At 37.0% G+C, this 24,007-nt stretch overlaps 1 protein-coding gene across 3 annotated transcripts in view; it reads right to left on the reverse strand.

The window, feature by feature from the left end:
* The window catches only part of KIAA0319L (KIAA0319 like), a 121,589-nt gene that overhangs the window by 78,977 nt on the left and 18,605 nt on the right, over positions 1 to 24,007 (reverse strand). For all 3 annotated transcript variants that reach the window (XM_079130059.1, XM_079130060.1, XM_079130061.1), the window contains exon 3: positions 48 to 565. In XM_079130059.1, the coding sequence (XP_078986185.1) occupies positions 48 to 565 (518 nt within the window). The remainder of the gene's footprint in view (positions 1 to 47; positions 566 to 24,007) is intronic.

Below are 24,007 nucleotides of genomic sequence, written 5' to 3' on the forward strand. Positions count from 1 at the left end.
AAACAACAGATTGAAATTTCTCTGCTCTTTATTCATAATATGCTTACCTCTGCAGAGCCATTGGCAGTCAGAATACCTAGTTCATTAGAGTCATTCTCTTTAGAATGCTGTGCCACTATAGGTGGAAGGACTTCTTCTCTGGGACTTCCTCTTTTCTGAAGCTTCCTGATTAAGCTCTGTTGGTCACTGGAAAACATAGCAGATCTGAGTGGAGCTCTGGGTGGGCTCTGCCTCCTCCAAGAGGCCTCCTCTAGAATATGTGGTATATCCTCTTCAGATAGAAAGCCCAAATCTTCTGCAGATTGGAATGTTTTTAAAAATACCAGCATGGAATTAGAAGAGTCTGTCCTAAAAGGCTGGCAGCTCTGGGGCTTGCTACAGTCAGCCTGAATGCATATTCCTTCTAGCCACCAAAGCACATGGCAGGCCGAGTCCTGGCAGCAGGCAGCCCAACATGACTGGAGAGAGGGAGTTCCTTTAAAAAGCCAGAGGTGATTTTCTCTCCCAGTTCTCAGGCCAACTCCAAATTTTGTCTTCCCCTGGTGGCACCCACTTTCAACAGCATCTAAAAACAAAAAAATGAAACATTTTAGGATGAATGAAAAACGGTCTACTGCTTTATAAAGAGCCCTGAATTGATTAACATTCAAGGGTATTTTGAAGACAGGTTTTTAAGAGGGTAAGAAAACTGTCAAAAAAGTGAAACTGTCAAGTGTTTTTTGGTTCAGGGTATTTTAGCTTGAAGGAGAACTGCTCCACGTTCATCAATGGCTCCCCTTCTCAATGAGTTCCTGCCATATAGAGCCTTATGCAGAATTTGTTTATGAAAAAGAAAAAAGAAAAAAATTTAAAAAGCATTATTCTCATGGAAAGACATGGGACTAGGGCTGGGGTTATAACTCAGTGGTAGAGTGCTTGCCTAGCATGTGAGGCACTGGGTTCCATCCTCAGCACTGCAAATAAATAAGTGAACAAATGAATAAATAAATAAATAAAATGACCGTATTTAAAAAAGAGGGAGGGAGGGAAGGAAGGAAGGAAGGGAGGAAGGGAGGAAGGGAGGAAGGGAGGGAGGAAGGGAGGGAGGAAGGAAGGAAGGAAGGAAGGAAGGAAGGAAGGAAGGAAGGAAGGAAGGAAGGAAGGCAGGCAGGCAGGCAGGCAGGCAGGCAGGCAGGCATGGGACTACAGGGGACAGAGTCCTAACACTTCCCATCTACCTCTAAGGTATCTATTAGGGACAATATGAAGACTATGGGGCCAGAACAGGTGCCAGAACCAGCTACAACTGGCAGCAACACAGACTGAGTATTTTTGACCTCATCAGGTTACAGGTACATACATGTTTTCTAACCAATTATTTGCCACCAAAGTCAGGTGGCTTTGATATCATGGCATCAGCACAGTAGTAAAGATTACCAAAAATTTAAGTCATGAAAGGGATTATATCAGAAGGAACTCCTGAACGACAAGCCACATCATAAGAAATAAGAAAAAGTACAATAGTGACCTATTGCGGGTAACCAATTACATGGTCCAAAGTTTCAGCTAATGTTGTTTACAGATAAACTTTGAGCTGCAGAACTATTTCTAGCATGACATTGATTTTCCTAATATACTATCTCACTTCTGTTTTCTTAGAAGAAATAACGTCAAAACATATTCTAAAAGAAAGTTGTTACCATTTAATTTTTAAGGTCTGTGTTTTATAGGTATCTGTAACTACTGAATCAGGGTTACAGAGGAACAGAACAAGACTAAAGCAAGAGAGGAATCCCAGATACGAAATTTAAGATGTTCACTCTAAGAGTCACATGAGTTCAGGGTAGCTTTAAGCAAACTTGACAGGGAAGAATCTCTTTAAACTTCATGCTCTGAGTGCCTTTCTTCCCTCACCCTAGTCTGAGCCCAGAGTTATAACATAAAAATGCATATTTGAATTATATATTTGAATAACACATTTGAATTAGTGAAAACATGCAACAGAATCAAAGCATAATACTTTCTATTATCAAAGAACAATAATGTTTTGCAAGAACACATAACTGAAAAGAGGCTCTGACTGAAGCAGCAAGTTGATAATCTGCCAGAGCCAACCTGTCCCACACAAAATACTTACTAAATATCCAACAGACTAAATGCAGACACTAAGCAACAAATAAAAGGAGATAAAAGGAAGATAAAGGGAGCCTTCTGAACTACTGAGTCAGAAGCACTATGTATGGAAACCAACCTGCCATTATTCTTTAAAAGCAAAGAGATACATTGGTACCAATGTAATACCTGAGAAGGTAAATTACAAAGCTGGAGGAAAGAGAACATCCTTAAGAAATAATGAAAGCAACAATAGGAGTTGGAGAGGATGTGGGGAAAAAGGTACACTCATACATTGTTGGTGGGACTGCAAATTAGTGCAGCCACTCTGGAAAGCAGTGTGGAGATTCCTTAGAAAACTTGGAATAGACCTACCATTTGATCCAGCTATCCCACTCCTCGGCCTATACCCAAAGGACTTAAAATCAGCACACTACAGAGATACAGCCACATCAATGTTCACAGCTGCTCAATTCACAATAGCCAGAGTGTGGAACCAATCTAGATGCCCTTCAATTGATGAATGGATAAAGAAACTGTGGTGTATATATATACAATGGAATATTACTCAGCTATAAAGAATAATAAAATTATGGCACTTGGAAGACAGAACCTCAGACAATGAAGACAAAATATTTAATCTTGAAAATAGTCGCCCAAACAGAGAAGATGGTAAGAAATCATGAACAGAATCTCCAAGAACTATGGGACATCATGAAAAGACCAAATTTAAGAATTATTGGGATTGAGGAAGGCACAGAGATACAAACCACAGGAATGAATAACCTATTCAATGAAATAATAGCAGAAAATTTCCCAAACCTGAAGAATGAAATGGAAAATCAAATACAAGAGGCTTACAGAACACCAAATGCACAGAATCACAACAGATCCACACCAAGGCACATTATAATGAAAATGCCTAACATTCAAAATAATAGGATTCTGAAGGCCACGAGAGAAAAGCATCAGATTATATGTAGGGGGAGACCAATACGGATAGCAGCCGACTTCTCAACCCAGACTCTAAAAGCTAGAAGGGCCTGGACCAACATATTTCAAGCTCTGAAAGAACATGGTTGCCAACCAAGAATCCTATACCCAGCAAAACTAACCTTCAGATTTGAAGATGAAATAAAATCCTTCCATGATAAACAAAAGATAAAAGAATTTACAAATAGAAAGCCTGCACTACAGAATGTTCTCAACAAAATATTCCATGAGGAGGAAATGAAAAACAACAATGGAGGTCAGCAAAGGGAGGAACTACCTTAGAGAAAAACCGCTCAAAGGAGAAACCAAGCCAACTTAAAAACCAAAAATAAGCCAAATGACTGGGAATACAAATCATTTCTCAATAATAACCCTGAACGTTAATGGCCTAAACTCATCAATCAAAAGACATAGACTGGCAGAATGGATTAAAAAGAAAGACCCAACAATATGCTGCCTGCAAGAGACTCCTCTCATAGAAAAAGACATCCACAGACTAAAGGTGAAAGGATGGGAAAAAACCTACCACGCACATGGACCCAGTAAAAAAGCGGGGGTTTCCATCCTTATATCAGATAAAGTGGACTTCAAGTCAAAGTTAGTCAAAAGGGATAAAGAAGGACATTTCATACTGCTTAAGGGAACCCTAAATCAGGAAGACATAACGATAGTAAATATTTATGCCCCAAACAATGGTGCATCCCTGTACATCAAACAAATCCTTCTCAGTTTCAAGAATCACATAGACCACAACACAATAATTCTGGGCGACTTTAACGCACCGCTGTCTCCACTAGATAGATCTTCCAAACAAAATCCAACCAAAGAAACCATAGAACTCAAAAACACAATCAATAACCTAGACTTAATAGACATATATAGAATATTCCATCCATCAAAAAGCGGATACACTTTCTTCTCAGCAGCACATGGAACCTTCCCGAAAATAGACCATATGTTATGCTACAAAGAAGCCCTTAGGAAATGCAAAAAAATAGAGATACTGCCTTGTGTTCTATCAGATCATAATGGACTGAGAGTAGAAATCAATGACGAAGTAAAAAAAGGAAATTACTCCAACACTTGGAGACTAAATAATATGCTATTGAATGAAACATGGATAACAAAAAACATCAGGGAGGAGATTAAAAAATTCTTAGAGGTCAATGAGAATGATGATACAACACATCAAAATCTCTGGGACACTATGAAAGTGGTACTAAGAGGAAAATTCATTGCATGGAGCGCATTCCAGAAAAGAATGAAAAATCAACAATTAAATGACCTAACATTACAGCTCAAAGCCCTAGAAAAAGAAGAACAGAATAACAGCAAAAGTAGTAGAAGACAGGAAATAATTAAAATCAGAGCTGAAATCAATGAAATTGAAACAAAAGAAACTATTCAAAAAATTGACATAACAAAAAGTTGGTTCTTTGAGAAAGTAAACAAAATAGATAAACCCTTAGCCACACTAACAAAGAGAAGGAGAGAGAAGACTCAAATTACTAAAATACATGATGAAAAAGGAAATATCACAACAGACACCACTGAGATACAGAACATAATGAGAAGCTACTTTGAAAATCTGTATTCCAACAAAATAGAAAGTACCAAAGACATTGACAAATTTCTAGAGACATATGCTCCTCCCAAACTGAACCAGGAGGACATACACGATTTAAACAGATCAATATCAAGCAATGAAATAGAAGAAGCCATTAAAAATCTACCATCCAAGAAAAGCCCAGGACCAGATGGATTCTCAGCCGAGTTCTATGAGACCTTCAAAGAAGAACTCATTCCAATACTTCTCAAAGTATTCCAGGAAATAGAAAAGGAGGGTACCCTACCGAACTCATTCTATGAAGCTAATATCACCCTCCTACCCAAACCAGGAAAAGACACATCAAGGAAAGAAAATTTTAGACCAATATCCTTGATGAATATAGATGCTAAGATCCTTAACAAAATATTGGCAAACCGTATCCAAAAACATATTAAGAAAATTGTGCACCACGATCAAGTGGGGTTCATTCCTGGAATGCAAGGATGGTTTAACATCCGTAAATCAATAAACGTAATCCATCATGTCAATAGACTTAAGGATAAGAATCATATGGTTATTTCAATTGACGCAGAAAAAGCATTTGACAATATACAACACCCCTTCATGCTGAAAACACTAGAAAAAATAGGGATAGTAGGAACATACCTGAACATTGTAAAGGCTATTTATGCTAAGCCCATGGCCAACATCATTCTTAATGGAGAAAAACTGAAAACATTCCCTTTAAAAACAGGAACAAGACAGGGATGTCCTCTTTCACCACTTCTATTCAACACTGTCCTCGAAACTCTAGCCAGAGCAATTAGGCAGACTAAAGAAATTAAAGGGATACGAATAGGAAAAGAGGAACTTAAGCTGTCACTATTTGCGGATGACATCATTCTATATTTAGAGGATCCAAAAACCTCCTCCAGAAAACTTCTAGACCTCATCAAGGAATTCAGCAAAACAGCAGGCTATAAAATCAACACGCATAAATCTACAGCATTTTTATACGCAAGCGATGAAACAGCTGAAAGGGAAATGAGGAAAACAACTCCATTTGCAATACCCTCAAAAAAAATAAAATACTTGGGTATCAATCTAACCAAAGAGGTAAAAGATCTCTACAATAAAAACTACAAAACACTGAAGAAAGAAATTAAGGAAGACCTTAAAAGATGGAAAGATCTCCCATGTTCTTGGGTAGGAAGAATTAATATTGTCAAAATGGCCATACTACCTAAAGTGCTATACAGATTCAATGCTATTCCAATTAAAATCCCAATGATGTACCTCACAGAAATAGAGCAAGCAATCATGAAATTCATCTGGAAGAATAGGAAACCCAGAATAGCTAAAGCAATACTTAGCAGGAAGAATGAAACAGGGGGTATTGCAATACCAGAACTTCAACTATACTACAAAGCAATAGTAACAAAAACAGCATGGTATTGGCACAAAAATAGACAGGTAGATCAATGGTACAGAATAGAGGACACGGACACAAACCCAAAAAAATACAATTTTCTAATACTAGACAAAGGTGCCAAAAATATGCAATGGAGAAAAGATAGCCTGTTCAACAAATGGTGCTGGGAAAACTGGAAATCCATATGCAACAGAATGAAACTAAACCCCTATCTCTCACCCTGCACAAAACTCAACTCACAATGGATCAAGGACCTTGAAATCAGACCAGAGACCCTGCATCTTATAGAAGAAAAAGTAGGTCCAAATCTTCACCTTCTTGGCTTAGGATCAGACTTCCTTAACAGGACTCCCATAGCACAGGAAATAAAAGCAAGAATCAATAACTGGGATAGATTCAAACTAAATAGCTTTCTCTCAGCAAAGGAAACTATCAGCAATGCGACGAGAGAACCTACAGAATGGGAGAATATCTTTGCCTCTCATACTTCAGATAGAGCACTAATTTCCAGAATATATGAAGAACTCAAAAAACTCTACACTAAGAATACAAATAACCCAATCAACAAATGGGCTAAGGAAATGAACAGACACTTCACAGAAGAAGATGTACAAGCAATCAACAGATATATGAAAAAATGTTCAACATCTTTAGAAATAAGAGAAATGCAAATCAAAACTACACTAAGATTCCATCTCACCCCAATTAGAATGGCGATTATCAAGAACACAAGCAACAATAGGTGTTGGAGAGGATGTGGGGAAAAAGGTACACTCATACATTGCTGGTGGGACTGCAAATTAGTGCAGCCACTCTGGAAAGCAGTGTGGAGATTCCTTAGAAAACTTGAAATGGACCTACCATTTGACCCAGCTATCCCACTCCTCGGCCTATACCCAAAGGACTTAAAATCAGCACACTACAGAGATACAGCCACATCAATGTTCATAGCGGCTCAATTCACAATAGCCAGACTATGGAACCAACCTTGATGCCCTTCAATTGATGAATGGATAAAGAAACTGTGGTATATATATACAATGGAATATTACTCAGCTATAAAGAATAATAAAATTATGGCATATGCAGGCAAATGGATGAAATTGGAGAATATCATGTTAAGTGAGATAAGCCAATCTCAAAAATCCAAAAGAGGAATGATCTCACTGATAGGCGGATGATGACACATAATGGGGGGTGGGAGTGGGACAAGAATGGAGGAAGAAGGGACTATATAGAGGGAAAAGAGAGGTGGGAGGGGTGGGGGGAAGGAAAAAAATAATGGAATGACTCAAACATCATTACTCTATGTAAATTTATGAATATGCAAATGGTATGGTGTTACTCCATGTACAAACAGAAACAATATGTATCCCATTTGTTTATAATAAAAATAAATTAAAAAAAATAATTTAGACTTAACGGACATTTATAGAATATACCATCCAACCAAGAGCGAATACACTTTCTTCTCAGCACATGGATCCTTCTCTAAAATAGACCATATATTATGCCACAAAGCTAATGTTAGCAAATACAAGAGGATAGAGACACTACCTTATATTCTATCAGATCATAATGGATTGAAGTTAGACATAAATGAAAGAGTAAAAATAAGAAACTATTCCAACACCTGGAGATTAAACAATATGCTATTATATGATGAATGGATAACAAGATATTAGGAAGGAAATTAAAAAATTCTTAGAGGTAAATGAGAATAAAGAAACATCATATCAAAATCTCTGGGACACTATGAAAGCAGTACTTAGAGGGAAATTTATTTCATGGAGCGCATTTAATAAAAGAAGTAAAACTCAAAAAACGACCTAACACTACAGCTCAAGCCCTAGTAAAAGAAGAACAGACCAGCACCAAAAGTAGTAGAAGACAGGAAATAGTTAAACTCAGAGCCGAAATCAACGAAATTGAAACAAAGAAACAATACAAAAAATTGACAAAATAAATAGTTGGTTCTTTGAAAAAATAAACAAAATTGATAAATCTTTAGCCACACTAACAAAGAGAAGACCAGAGAAAATCCAAATCACTAAAATTCGGAATGAACAAGTAAATATCACAACAGACCCAATTGAAATACAAAATATAATTAGAAGCTATTTTGAAAATCTATACTCCAACAAAATAGAAAATTTTGAAGACATGAACAGGTTTCTAGAGACATATGAATTGCCTAAACTGAACGAGGAGGACATACACAATTTAAATAGACCAATTTCAAGTAATGAAATAGAAGAGGTCATCAAAAGCCTACAAACAAAGAAAAGTCCGGGACCAGATGGGTTCTCAGCCGAGTTCTACAAAACCTTTAAAGAAGAGCTCATTCCAATACTTCTCAAAGTATTCCATAAAATAGAAGAGGAGGGAACCCTCCCAAACTCATTCTATGAAGCCTATATCACCCTGATACCTAAACCAGACAGAGACACATCGAGGAAAGAAAATTTCAGACCAATATCCTTAATGAACATCAACACAAAAATTCTCAACAAAATTTTAGCAAATCGCATACAAAAACATATTAAAAAGATCATGCACCATGATCAAGTGGGTTTCATCCCAGGGATGCAAGGTTGGTTCAACATCAGGAAATCAATAAATGTAATTCACCATATCAATAGACTTAAAGTCAAGAATCACATGATTATTTCAATTGATGCAGAAAAAGCATTTGATAAAATATAGCATCCCTTCATGCTCAAAACACTAGAAAAAATAGGGATAGTGGGATCATTCCTTAACATTGTAAAGGCCATCTATGCTAAGCCCATGGCTAATATCATTCTAAATGGTGAAAAACTGAAAGCATTCCCCCTAAAAACTGGAACAAGACAGGGATGTCCTCTTTCACCACTTCTATTCAATATTGTCCTTGAAACTCTAGCCAGAGCAATTAGACAGACCAAAGAAATTAAAGGGATATGAATAGGAAAAGAAGAACTCAAACTATCCCTATTTGCTGATGATATGATTATATACTTAGAGGAACCAGGAAATTCCACCAGAAAACTTTTAGAACTCATATGTGAATTCAGTAAAGTAGCGGGATATAAGATCAATGCACATAAATCTAATGCATTTTTATACATAAGTGATGAATCTTTGGAAAGAATAATCAGGGAAACTACCCCATTCACAATAGCCTCGAAAAAAATAAAATACTTGGGAATCATTCTCACAAAAGAGGTGAAAGACCTCTACAATGAGAACTACAGTACACTAAAGAAAGAAATTAAAGAAAACCTTAGAAGATGGAAAGATCTCCCATGTTCTTGGATAGGAAGAATTAATATTGTCAAAATGGCCATACTACCTAAAGTGCTATACAGATTCAATGCAATTCCAATTAAAATCTCAATGACGTACCTTACAGAAATAGAGCAAGCAATTATGAAATTCATCTGGAAGAATAAGAAACTCAGAATAGCTAAAGCAATCCTTAGCAGGAAGAATGAAACAGGGGGTATCGCAACACCAGAACTTCAACTCTACTACAAAACAATAGTAACAAAAACGGCATGGTATTGGTACCAAAATAGTAAGGTAGATCAATGGTACAGAATAGAGGACACGGACACAAACCCAAAAAAATACAATTTTCTTTTTTTTTTTTTTTTGTCATTCATCCATTTTATTTTATTTTTTTATTTTTTTTATTGTAAACAAATGGGATATATGTTGCATGTTGTTTCTCTGTTTGTACATGGCGTAAAGGCATACCATTTGTGTAATCATAAATTTACATAGAGCAATGTTGTTTGATTCATTCTGTTATTTTTTCCCTTCCCAAAGGGTTCCCATGTTTTTCTTATTGATTTCTCAAAAGCACAAATTTTTTTTTTTTTTTTTTTTTTTTTTTTTTTTGCGGTACTGGGAATCAAACTCAGGGCCTTGTGCTTGCAAGGCAAGCACTCTACCAGCTGAGCTATCTCCCTAGCCCCACAATTTTCTAATACTAGACAAAGGTGCCAAAAATATGCAATGGAGAAAAGATAGCCTCTTCAACAAATGGTGCTGGGAGAATTGGAAATCCATAAGCAACAGAATGAAACTAAACCCATATCTCTCACCATGCATGAAACTAAAGTCAAAATGGATTAAGGACCTCGGAATCAGACCAGAGACCTTGCAAATTATAGAAGAAAAAGTAGGTCCAGATCTTCAACATGTCAGCTTAGGACCAGACTCCCTCAACAGGACTCCCATAGCACAAGAAATAAAAGCAAGAATCAATAACTGGGATAGATTCAAACTAAAAAGCTTTCTCTCAGCAAAGGAAACTATCATCAATGCGAAGAAAGAGCCTACAGAGTGGGAGAAAATCTTTGCCAATCATACTTCAGATAGAGCACTAATCTCCAGAATATATAAAGAACTCAAAAAACTCTACACCAAGAATGCAAATAATCCAATCAACAAATGGGCTAAGGAAATGAATAGACACTTCACAGAAGAAGATCTACAAGCAATCAACAAACATATGGAAAAATGTTCAACATCTCTAGTAATAAGAGAAATGCAAATCAAAACCACCCTAAGATTCCATCTCACCCCAATTAGAATGGCGATTATCAAGAATACAAGCAACAACAGGTGTTGGCAAGGATGTGGGGAAAAAGGTACACTCATACATTGCTGGTGAGGCTGCAAATTAGTGCAGCCACTCTAGAAAGCAGTGTGGAGATTCCTTAGAAAACTTGAAATGGAACCACCATTTGACCCAGCTATCCCACTCCTTGGCCTATACCCAAAGGACTTAACATCAGCATACTACAGGGATACAGCCACATCAATGTTCATAGCGGCTCAATTCACAATAGCCAGATTGTGGAACCAACATAGATGTCCTTCAATTGATGAATGGATAAAGAAACTGTGGTATATATATACAATGGAATATTACTCAGCCATAAAGAATGATAAAATTATGGCATTTGCAGGCAAATGGATGAAATTGGAGAATATCATGCTAAGTGAGATAAGCCAATCTCAAAAAACCAAAGGTCAAATGATATCGCTAATAAATGGATGAGGACACATAATGGGGGGAGGGAGGGTTTAGTGTTAGGGTTAGAGTTAGGGTTAGGGAGGGGGGCAAGAATGGAGGAAGGAAGGACTGTATAGAGGGAAAAGAGGGGTGGAAGGGGTGGGGGGAAGGGAAAAAATAACAAAATGAATCAAACAACATTACCCTATGTAAATTTATGATTACACAAATGGTATGCCTTTACGCCATGTACAAAAAGAGAAACAACATGTATCCCATTTGTTTACAATAAAAAAAAAAAAGAGAGACACAGGGAAAAGGCTATGTGATGACAGAGGCAGCAATTAAAGCAATAAAGCTACAAGCCAATGAATGACAAAAACTGACAGTGCCCACCAGAATCTAGGAAGAGGCAACAAAGGATTCTACCCAGAGTCTCAGAAGGAATCAACCATAATTACACCTTGATTTTGGATTTCTAGCCTCCAGAAGTATTAGTTTATACAAGATTCTCTGCTCTTGCCTGGGAGAACAATTCAAGAGATGAAAGGCCCCAAAATTATCAACAGACCAGATCTAAGGGTCACTGACACCTGAGGATGTGGCTGTGGCCTTTACACAGATTGAAGGAAGCCCCTGATGCCACTCAATTGGCACTGCAGAGGGACATGTCTGAAAACTATGGGACTCTGGTGACTGTGGGCATCTCTCTTTCAAACCAAATCACTCAGCTGGAGCAAGGGGCAGATCCCTGCATGGAGTTGTGAGAAGTTTCATCAGATCTTGTGCAGTCCAGGGGTACTGGTTTGAAAGATGTTAGCCCTAAAGCAAAATGCTTCTGAAGGGCCTCTTCTGGGAGAGCAAACAAGCATCATGATGGAAAGAGGCCTGTATTATGACAGAGAAGCAGCACTATAATGCAAGGAATATGGGCAAGTCTTCAAATATAATTTTTCCTTTATTAATCACCAGAGAAATCATATTGGTGATACCCAAAGAAGTAAAGAATGTTAAATAATTTTTATGAACAAGCTATCCCACTATCATCTTATTTAAGTCATCATAAAATCCATATAGGCAAGCAACTCTGTATACATACTGAATGTGGGAAATTCCTCAAGAAGCACTTAACACTTATTAATCATCAGAGAGTTCATTCTAGAGAGAAATTACGTAAATGCAATAAATATGAAAAAGTGCTCAGGAAGAACCCTATTCTTTCAAAGTCATCAGAGAATTCAAAACAGTCAGGAACCCTATAAATTTCATGATTTGGAAAGTCTTTTTTCAGAGGGTAGTCTGCTCATCATAAAAAGATACATGGTGGAAGGCAGCCTTTTAAATGTATGAAATATAAGAAAGTTTTCAAATTTTACTATAATGGACCATCAGAAAATCCATCCTGGTGAGAAACCTAATCAGTATAACAAACGCAGAAAAACATGTAGGAAGAGCTCAACTCTTATTAGTCATCAAAGAATGCACACAGGAGAGAAATCTTATCACTACTGTAAATGTGGAAGCTTTCTGGGATATCACAACCCTTGCTTCTGGACATCAGAAAACTCAAGAGTGGAAATAACCCATCAGTATGATGACTGTGGAAAAAGTTCAATGACTGTTGTTCAGTCATTGAACAACAGAAAACTCATATTGGAGAAAACACTGTCACCATAGGAAATGTGAGAAACCCTTCAGGCACAGCTCAGATCTTGTTAAACATCAGAGAATTCATACCTTACAATGATAATGAACGTGGAAGGCTTTTCCCCAAAGTTTAGCCTTTAAAGAATATAAGAACATTCATAACAAAGAAATGGTCATCAATTATAGCTAGTGTGGGAAATTACGCACAAGTCATTTATTTCTTCTGACCTTCAAAGAGGAGCTACTCAATAAGTTATACATTTAACGAAAATATTCTGTGACCTCTATCCTGGAAGCCTTCTCATATGTAAAGATGTTCACTGTATTAAGGTTTATACTAATAAAATATCTGAAGAACCTAAATGTCTGTCAACATGGAAATGGCTACTATAGACTACAATATAGCAATGGAAAAGAATAAGGTAGAACTCTATATACGGTCATAGAAGTATCCCCATAATACCTTAAGTTTTAAAAAGTTGCAAAAAATCTATATATTATAGTCTTGCTTAGGTTTTTTAAGCTATCCCACTATCATTTATTTAAAGCTATTTTTGTTTGTATAAATATATTATACATATGCATTCAAAAAGGTCTGGAAAAATAAAGGTTAAACTAAAACAGAAAAATAAAAGACATATGCTTCCATTCATAAAAGCTTGAAAAAGAATAAATTAAACCCCAAAATAAGAACAAAAAAATAATAAAGTGTAATCAATCAAACAGAAAGCAAACAAAAAAAAAAATCAATGAAACTAAATTCTCATTTGAAAGATCAATAAAACCGATAAAATCCTATCCAGACTAATCACAGGAGAAAAAAGAGAGACTAGTCATTAACAGTATCAAGAGTGAAAAAAAAGATATCATTACAGTTCAATAAACCAGGGATCATAAACCATGCCTAAGCAGCCAACTTGGGCTTCTTCCTGTTTCTGCAAATAAAATTTTATTAGAACAGAGTCATACTCATTTACTTACATTGTCTACCTTGGTAGAGTTAAGCAGCTACAACGGACCATTAGGCCCACAAATCCTAAAATACTACCTGGCTCTTTAAGAAACAGTTTGCCAGCCAGATGAGGTAATACCTGACTGAGCCAAATATAAAGCCTGTAATCCCAGTGACTCAGGAGGTGAGGAGAGAAGAATCTCAAGTTTGAGGCCAGCCTCAGCAACTTAGCAAGTCCCTATCTCAAAATTTGAGAGGGAGAGGGGTATGAAAAATGGAATGAGACAGACATCATTACCCTATGTATATGTATAATTACACGAATGGTATGAATCTACATTGTGCACGACCACAGAAACGAAATGATGTACCCCATTTGTGTGCAATGAATCAAAATGCAGTCTATAAAAAATTAAAAGAAAAAAATGGCATCTTAAAAAAAAAAAAAAAAGGAATGGGAAGGCTGAGGTTGTGGCTCAATGGAGAGCGCTTACCTAGCATGTGTGAGGCACTAGGTTAGATTCTCAGCACCACATATAAATAAACAGAATAAAGGTCCATCAACAACTTTTATTTAAAAAAAAAAAAAAAAAGGTTCAGTGGTAAAGAACCCCTGGGTTCATTTCATTCCTCAACACCAAAAAAAAAAAAAAAAAGGGTTTGCCAAATTCTCATCTAAGAAAATGTACCTTTGTTTGACTTACTATTTACTACTGAAAAGAACCTGAATGTAGATGTTAACTTAGAGAATACTGATAAGCTATAAATGATTTTGATTTTTTGTGGAGGGGGAGCCTGCAGATAAAACCCAGGGTACTTTACCATGGAGCTACATCCCCAGCCCTTTTTATTTTTAATTTCGAGACGGGGTCTAAGTTGCTTAGGGTCTTGCTAAATTGCTGAAGCTGGCCTTGAACTTGCAATCTTCTCAGCCTCTGGAGTTGCTGGGATTACAGGTATATGCAACCACACCTGGCTGACTTTGATTTTATTAAGAGCTATAACAGATAAGCCTTTGGTTTATTGACCTATGAAACTATTAATGCTTCAAATCTAACTTACAAGCTTATTTCATCATTCTTTTCATGACTGATCACATAAATCTGTTTTCCTTAAAAGAAGCTTTACCATTTACTGATTCCCTCATTCTTACATTAAATAAACTTCAGATACATACTCTCCTTATATTTTTGAGAACAATGTCTTCAACTTCTTGAAATTTATATACTCTGAAACACACAAGATGTTCACATTCACTTAGGATATAAAACATAAAAGAATCACCAAATTTCAGGTATTGAGGAGGATTTTTTTTAGAAAGATATTAAGTTCAACCAATTTAGGGTTAAAATCCCTTCTAAACCAACTCCCAAGTATTTTCCAGCCTTTGAGATTGCCCTCTACAATTGTGAACTCATTAATAAGGCACCCATTCTACCTTTGTATATTCTATGATATTAGGTCTTTCTAGGGGAAAAATTAAGTAAATTATAATCTGTCAATTTGATACCAATACACATTTGAAAAAGTCATTAATAAGGACCATGTTACAAGATGAAAAACTATTTACAACATAACATTAAAAGTAAACGGCTAAATATAAAATTGCACACAAATTCCCTGAGGAAGTGATAAGTAACCTGGGACTTAAGGGATAAAAAGGAAATAAAACAAAGGAGATAGGGAAGTGGAAATGCAAAGAAACAAAGTCTCAAGGATGGAGAAAGAACTTGGCAAGAATTAGAAGTGATTTGGTATGGTGAAATATACTTTTTTCCATATATAATTTCACCCATGCCATGGCTTCAGTTACTACATACACTCCCAGGGCTCTCAAATGTGGATTCCTACTTCCAGCCCAGAGCATCTCTGATGACTTTTCATGACAATACAACACGTGATACCTCTCTATCTGCCTGTTATGTAAAACAAAAGTATCAAAAGTATTCACAGTATATAGAATGAAACATTAAAATACTGGAAACAATTTACACACCCATCCACTGAGAACTGGGAATTATGGAAGATCCATGCAGCTACAGGGATGAATAAAGTCAATGTGTAGCATTCTGACATGAAACAATATTCAGGGCACATTATATGAAAAAGAAAGGGGCAGAGCAGTGTGAATAATGTGCTACAATCTATCTGTAAGAGGAAAAGAGAAAATGCTGTATGGTATATGTGTATATATACACATACTATTTTTGGAATAGTCCAGAAATTGGCATCATCGCCTTTAGGAAGGGAAGCTAGGTGGCTAAGAGACTGAAATAGACTTGTCTGTTCACCAAATACCCTTTAATGCCTTTTGAACTTCTAATAATTTACATGTATTATCTTTTGAAAAAGACTTCTAAAAAGTTAAACACAATTTTCAATGGCTTCCTAGAGCTCTTAGAATGAAGACCAAAATTCTTTTTTTATACCTTGCTTTTTATTTATTCATTTTTATATGGTGCTGGGGATCAAACCCAGTGACTCATATGTTCTAGATAAGCACTCTACCACTGAGCTACAACTCCAGTACTCAAAATTCTTAACACATGGCTGATGTATAGCTTAGTGGTAAAGAATGCCTGGCATATATGAGACCCTAGGTTCAATCCCTGGCAGCACAAACAAATCCTAACCTAACCTAAAAAGATCCTGAATGATCTGAACCTTGCCTATCTTTCTGATCCCACCTTGTATCATTCTCTCCCTCCTCCTCTGCATTCCAACCCAACAGTCCTCTTGAATTCTTTAAATGGACCATTCTCCCCCCTCCACCCCTCCCACCCCTACCGCTGGGCCTTTGCACATGCAGACATTCTATCTGGAATTCTCTTGATTCCTTTCTCCATCTAATTTACTCTTCCTATGAGGTCTCAGTTCAGCTATCTTCTCCTCAGAAAGCTGCTATTTGCTCAATGTCTTTTCCCCTCACTACATTGTAAACTTTAGGTCATATCTTAGGTTATTATGTTTTCCCCCTTTCATCACTGTATCTCAAATTCTAGCACAGGGCTTGGCATATTACACTGTGTTTTAAAAAATGCTTTTTTTCTTTTTTGGTACCAGGGTTTGAACCAGGGACACTTAACCACTGGCTATATCTTCAGCCTTTTTTTTTATTTTTTTAAGACAAGTTCTCACTAAGTCACTTAGGCTGGCCCCAAACCTGTGACCCTCCTGCCTCAGCTTCCTGTGTTGCTGGGATTACAGGCATGCTCAGTTCAAAAAATAAAAAAACAAAAACCATTTATAAATGAATACATAAACAACATGTGCATATGCATGAATGGAATATTAAACTAATGAAGAAATGAACTGTCAGGAAACCAAGTGGTCAAGTATTAAACAGGTTGTACTGAAAACATCCAGGCTGACAAAAACCTCTGAAAGGAATAAAGCCCATCTGCCACAATAGGTGAAGGAGATGAATGGCTGGTAAATTGTAATGATTAGTGGTAGAAACCTCAAAGAGTCAAGTTTTTACTTGAAAGTGGAGGATTAATATTCAAGAAGTAGCAGTGAGTCATGATAAGTACATCAACCCTACCTCTGAACTAAAAAGAACATGGGAGGGCTGGGGTTGTGGCTCAGTGGTAGAGCACGTGCCTCGTATGTGCGAGACACTGGGTTCTATTTTCAGCAATATATATATATAATAAAATAAAGGTCTATCAACATCTAAAAAATATTTTTAAAAAAAGAACATAAAATAGGGGCAAATGAATAGCTATTGCCTGCAAGCTAAAGGGAAGACTGTCTTTCTACAAGAGAAAGTCAGTCTCAAAACATTCTATCTAATGTCTTAACTAACAAGACAGAATAAATGAGGTTTATTAATTCAATGGATTCTTGTCACAATTTAAAAGTTGGGAGGGGAAGATGGTAAGTGCCAGTGAGTAAAAAAGCACAAAGTTATACAAGAATGTCAAATCAGACTCACAAATCATAATGGGTAAGGCACTTCATAACTAGAAAGAGAGATGGAAAATATGAGGAAATGATGCAGGATGGCTACCTATTCATCCTTGATACAAATGGCAAAAGCTTTGAGATAGATCATGAGGAATGTCTTAGCAATGGATCTGGGGGAAACAGACTGCACTTGGAATGGGGGATTTATAGAGATTTCAAGGTCAAAGAAAACAAAATGATCTATTCCCTGCATTTTGCTAACAGCTCTGGTAAAACACAGACCTCTGAGAAAGGCGGAGATAAAAATTAGAGGTGAGGACTGGGGGAGACTAATAGACTGGTTTGTCCTGCAAAGACCTTTCTTTGCTTCCATGGTTCCCCTAAGAATGTCAGGTAAACTACACAATAATCTGAGTATAAAAGGGAAACATTTCATAACCCAAACACTGTCCATGCTTTTGAGGTGACCTGAAAGCCTTTGCAGGAGACCTCACCCATTACCCTGGCCCACAGTTAACACATTCAATGAGGAAAGGAAGAAACTGGGGAGTCATACAAAATGTCCCAGACTCTCCCTATTTCACTGTACCTCAATTGCTTTATTCTTAAATTTATTACTAATCCTTAGTAATGAGTAAGATCTCTGATTCACGTAAATCTTATTTGACAATTGGATCCTTTGTATTATCTCAAAGGAATAGAACCTGGGAGAAGGCTGATGATCAGAAGTATTTATATCTTTGACAATGACTAGAAGTATGAAAAATGTGAGGCCTGGGGGAGGTTAGCAGGCTATAACATTGCTACAAAAATTAATCCCAATGGGTCCCAATAAGGAGAAGAGGTACTCTGGTCTTCTAGTTTACATGTTGTTTTTGCTTCTGTTTTTGCAGTACTACTGATTGAACCAGGAGTGCTTTACCACTGAGCTACAGCCCTTTTTATTTTTTATCTTGAGAAATGGGTTTCACTAAGTTGCTGAGTCTAGCCTCAAACTTGTGATCCTCTTGCCTCAGCATCCTGAGTTACAGACATATGCCACCACATCCATCCAAATTCACTTTAGTTTATTTTATGGTATTGGGAATTTGAACCCAAGATACTCTACCACTGAGTTATAGCCCCAGTTCTTTTTATTTTTTATTTTGAAACAAGGTCTTGCTAAGTTGCCCAGGCAGGCCTCAAACTTCTGATCCTGCTGCCTCAGTCCTCTAAGTAACTGGGATTATAGGTATGCAACCACTGCATCTGGCTCAGTTAGTGGGATTTTGACTGAGGTTTTTTTTTTGTTTTTTTTTTTTTTAATGCTATTTAATGTTGCTCCATTAGGTATTCAGTAATAAAAATATGGAAAGAAAAATAGTTCTTCATTCATTCACTGGAGTATAGTTCTTCAAGATGATTAAAAGATAAGCAACTATCTTAAATAGTTAAGACACAGGTTCTAGTTTCAGGTGTAGGACCATAATTTTCTAGAAATTTAACCTCTGAAAAATAATTTAATCTCTCAAAGATTCAATTTTCATTGTTGCTACTCTTGGGAAACAGAGTTCATGAGAGGAGGAAGAGGGAGAGCATTGGTAGAGTCAATATTGGATTATAGAAGTAACTTAGATAAAAGGTAAGATGAAAATAAATTCCAATTTTAGATCAGTTTCTCTCCCTGCCCATGTTGCCATAGCCTGGCTCTGCTCCCAGGGCTCAGGAAAAAGCAACATTAAATCTTTACAAAAAAGGGCTGATAGTTGGTAGAACCTTAGACTGAAAACTCTTTGGGAACGTCTGGAACTCATTGCTGGTAGGAGCATGTAGAAAGCTTATCTGGGGTGAGAACAATGGGGCAAAGCCAATCTCTTTCTTTCTAAAACCAGGGTGAAGCACAGAAGACAGGGCTCCCATATGTATTACCTGGAGGATCCCCAAAACAAGAAGTTCTAGAACTAGCAGCACTTATATCACTACCTCTCAAAAGACAGAATTCTAATAAATCTGGCACAAAATCTAGACCAGGTTTCATAATTCCAAGCAGCAGAATGGAAAAGTCTGCAGAATATATGAATTATTGCCAGAAGGAAATTCATTAAATTCTTTTAGAAAACTGTGAACAACTCTGGAAATACTTAGAGATAGTGCTGTTGCCTCTGGCATTCTCAAATCTCAGGTAACAAGCTTGACTTCATGAGAAAACTTGGAAACTACAATGGTTGGCAGCCATATGGGAGCACTATCTTAGAAGCCATGCTGTTTAAATTGCCAGGAATTTAACCAAATTCATCATACTATTTCCCAATGGAAGGGCTATGATGGTAGAAATGGGAATAGAAAGAATGAACCACCAATATTAATTCAGAAAAGAAAAAATAAACAGCAATTGATAAATTCTTCTCTTGGTTAAGGGTTTCTCTGCAAAAAAATAACACATAGGGTAATTTATAGACAAAATTTAAACTTAATTGTAACATTCATGGAAGCTACTCTGTGTGTGGGTGGGGATTGGGGATTGAACCCTGGGTGCTCTACCAATGAGCTACCTCCCCAGCCCTTTGCATTTTTTAAATTTTGAGATGGGGTCTCACTAAGTTGCCTAGACTTACCTCAAACTTGAGTCCTCTGGCCTCAGACCCCTGAGTAGCTAAGATGACAAGCATGTGCCACCATTCCCAGATGAAGCTAAAATTCTGTTCTCAAAAATCTCACAATTTGCTGGGTGTGGTGGCGCACACCTGTAATCCCAGCAACTTGGGAGGCTGAGGCAGAAGGATTGCAAATTCAAGGCCAGTCTCAGCAATTTAGCAAGACCCTCACCAACTTAGTGAGACACTGTATCAAAATAAAAAACAAAAGGGGCTGGGGATGCAGCTCAGTGGTAAGGCACCCCTGGGTTCAATCTCCAATACAAAAAACAAATAAACAAACAAACAAAACTCCCTCATCATCTTATAAAATGAACAAGAATTTGTTTAAAGTTTTCCTTTGATAATTACAACCATAATGAACTATTGTCAAGTAGTAAGGCAGAAGCCTTAAATTTGGTGCTGTAACCAGTGAACTATGGCTCTGTACCACCTGTCTTCCTGTAGGCATCATCAAAAGTATGTATTCTCTCAGAAGCAGTGCGTCTTAGCCAAGATGGCTGCAATACAAATATGGGATCAACAAGCACACTATCATCCAAAAATAAACTCACAGTATCCGTTCAAAATCAAACCACCTCAGGGGCCACCTCTACCTTCTTTTTTACTGTTAGCATGTCTGTCACCTGCATAACTAGTGATAAACAAAAATGGCTCCATGTTATTCTCCTCACCAGTTCTCTCCTGCAGGAGTTACCATTCTCAGAAAGCAAAGCAGAGGGAGTACCTAAAACCTTTGACAAACAATCCAGTATTATGAAGTTCAGAAAAGGCTAGAGTAATAACCATTGCCCTCTCTCCTTCTTTTCAAAAGAGGAGAGTTTTCTCCTCAACTGCATATAGGTTATATTGAAAGGTGGCAGCTGCCTCACAAAAGCAGTCCTTTGAAAAGAAAATAATTACTATTCACCGCCTTTGCTCTGTGCCTAGCTTTGTTAAGAGAACAGTTTGTTAAATGTTATGGTGTAGGTGACTTGCTGAAACTAAACTGACTGCTATACAAGTATTATTAGGCTCTGTGTCCACATTCTGACTCTTTTTCCTTTGACTATCACTATAGTTTCCATTTTTCCCCAAGACCATTCTGATGCAAGATAAACCCTCAGGAACTAGTTGCCCAACATACATCTCAGTTACTATTGACATTAACTCTAGATGATCTGCCAGATGGAAAACAAGTTTTAAAGTGCTCAATCACAAAAGCTGGGCCTTGTAGCACTTAGCTAGTCAATAATGTTCAGAAGAGCAAGTCCTCTCCTCTAAGACTCAAAGAAGCCTCAAAGGTACTGGCTTTGTGGCAAATTGCCGAAGAGAAAAAAAACAGTACCATAACATCTAACAGTGAGCAATATTTATAGACAATGGGGGGGGGGGGGTCCTTTTAATTTACCTACTTAAGGTAGAATAACTATGCTTCACAGGTTAAAGAAAATATGAAAAATGTTCTCATATAATTTAGGTTTAATAAGAAAATATGTTCAGTCCCCAAGTGATGTTCATCCAAACCTTTAGAAAATTGAGTTGAAATTTGTGTCAAAGAAAATCCCACATCAAGATCAATACCCTGTCCCTTAACTATTCTCAGCCACCCCAAAAATCTGCAGTTGAGGCTCTGGCTCCTAAAATAGGACTACCTGTGTTTGAATTTCAGTCTAGTCATCTAGTCACTTCCTAACTGGGTCATCTGGAGTCAAATTTCTTAGTTTCTTCATGTATAAAACAGGAATAATGATAATAGCTCTTAAATCACCTTGTCATTAAAGATATTAAAGGAGATAATCTATGCAAAGTACTTAATACATGCCTGGCATATAGTAAAAACTAATTAAATATTAGTTGCCATTATTTTTGTTGTTGCTATACTTATTTTCAGCTCAGCCACCACTTTTTCCAGGAAGGCATCCTTGATGCAACCTTCACCCCAAGCTATCTCTCTTGTGTACCCCACATATACCTAAATCATAGCCTGTATGTGGTAAGGGGTAGGGGGTTTGTTGTTGTTGTTTGGAACTGGGGATTGAACTCTGGGCCTCAAACATGCTATACAAACACTACTTCTGAGCTACATCCCCATCCCTTTTTGATTTTGAGACGAGGTTGTCCAGTGAGCTTCAAATTTGTGATCCTCCTGAATTTGTGATTCTCCTGAATAGCTGGGATCACAGGCATATGCCATTGTGCCCAGCTCTATCATAGCATTTCTCTCCCTGATCATATTTGTTTGTCTGCCTCATACACTCTGCCCTCTTTAAGGGCTGGGGTTATATCTTATCTTTATATACATTTGACACATAATAGGTAAAAAGGTTTTTTTTTAATGTTAAAAATTCACCGAATATTTAAATATTTTTTAATCTAACAAAACTGGCAAAAGATATCAGCTCCAGAATGCAATCATTCGAGTTTAATCATTTGAGTCAGATCCTTAATGTTAATTAATTTCTTTGGTTGAAAGAAAGGAGACAGAAGAAGAAAGCAAAGTTCCTAGTTCACAAATTAAGAGTTTTTGAAATTCACTTGGGAGAGCATTGAAAAAGAAGTATAATAAGAAATGTTAAGAAACAAGAAAAGCCAAGTGGATGAAGCAATAACTGAGTAACATCAGGAGCTAAGAGCCTTTCCTGCCTATACCCTAAACTAGAAAATCCTTTCAAATCACAAAGCAATCTTTCCTCATCAAATTTCAGTTCCCTGAGCTATCTATTTCAGATCACTCCACTTAAAGGTGAGAGAGGTCTTCACCATGAAAATTTCTGAACAAGCAACAGTGGAGCATTGCCTCCCAGTTCACCTAGGCAAACAATCATCCATCACTGCTGACACCTAGATCCCTACTCACCTTCTCCTGGGTGAAAAAGGAAACCATCCTATCACAATTCTAATATATTTAGCTTCTATCTGATACTTATTAATAAATAAAAAGTTTGCATTAATTAGATAGTTGCTTGACCCATCATCTGTCGAGGTCTAGCCCAAAGATGACATAGATGAGTGGTAAAGCAGTTGCCTTGCATGCATAAAGCCCTGGGTGTGAGCCCCAGCACTGAAAAAAAAAAAAAAAAGTATCAATCAAATCACTGGGGTAGATGAAAATAGCTCTCCTACCATAAAGCCACCTGTTCAGAAATGATCCAGTCATCATGGGCTTTATAATATTTAAAGGCAGATTGATGGCAAATGATTAAAACATGTACTTTTGGAAGAAAAAAAAAACTGTATCTAGGGGGTTACACTGCGCCATGTGATGTACTCAGAATCTTGCTTCGCTTTTTCTCCCACCACATTATGACTAAAAGACTCTGGAGAATGCTGTCAGCAAGGAGAGCACGCCTCCCAGCCACAGCATGAAAAGAGCCAACACCTCTCTATGTACCACTGTCTTTGTATTTCAAAAAGCACAGGTATCAAATGATAACAGATAAACTCTGGTCTCTATATGAAAGTGGTTCTAAAAAGAAAACAATTTTTTTCTAAAAAGAAAAGCACCTAGAAAGGATGTTGTGAATCTAGCAATTCCCTGTATTGGCCCACTTATAGATATTATTGTTAAGAACCTGCAGTTGATTGCCATCTCTGACTGCAGTTATTATGGGCTGATAAATTATTTGCATTCACCACAATCACACCAACCTCCTTTTGAAACCCACACAAAGAACCTTGAATCAGAGCACTGTTTTGTTTTGAGGATGTTCTTTTCTGCTTTTTTTTTCTTTTTCCTGATTTGTCTTCTTATTTCTCAGGAAAAGATCATTTAGAAGGCTGCAGCAAAGATATGTAAATTAAATAAAATAGC

This window comes from Sciurus vulgaris (genome assembly GCF_902686455.1).
Source record: "Sciurus vulgaris genome assembly, chromosome: 1".
Lineage (NCBI taxonomy): Eukaryota > Metazoa > Chordata > Mammalia > Rodentia > Sciuridae > Sciurus > Sciurus vulgaris.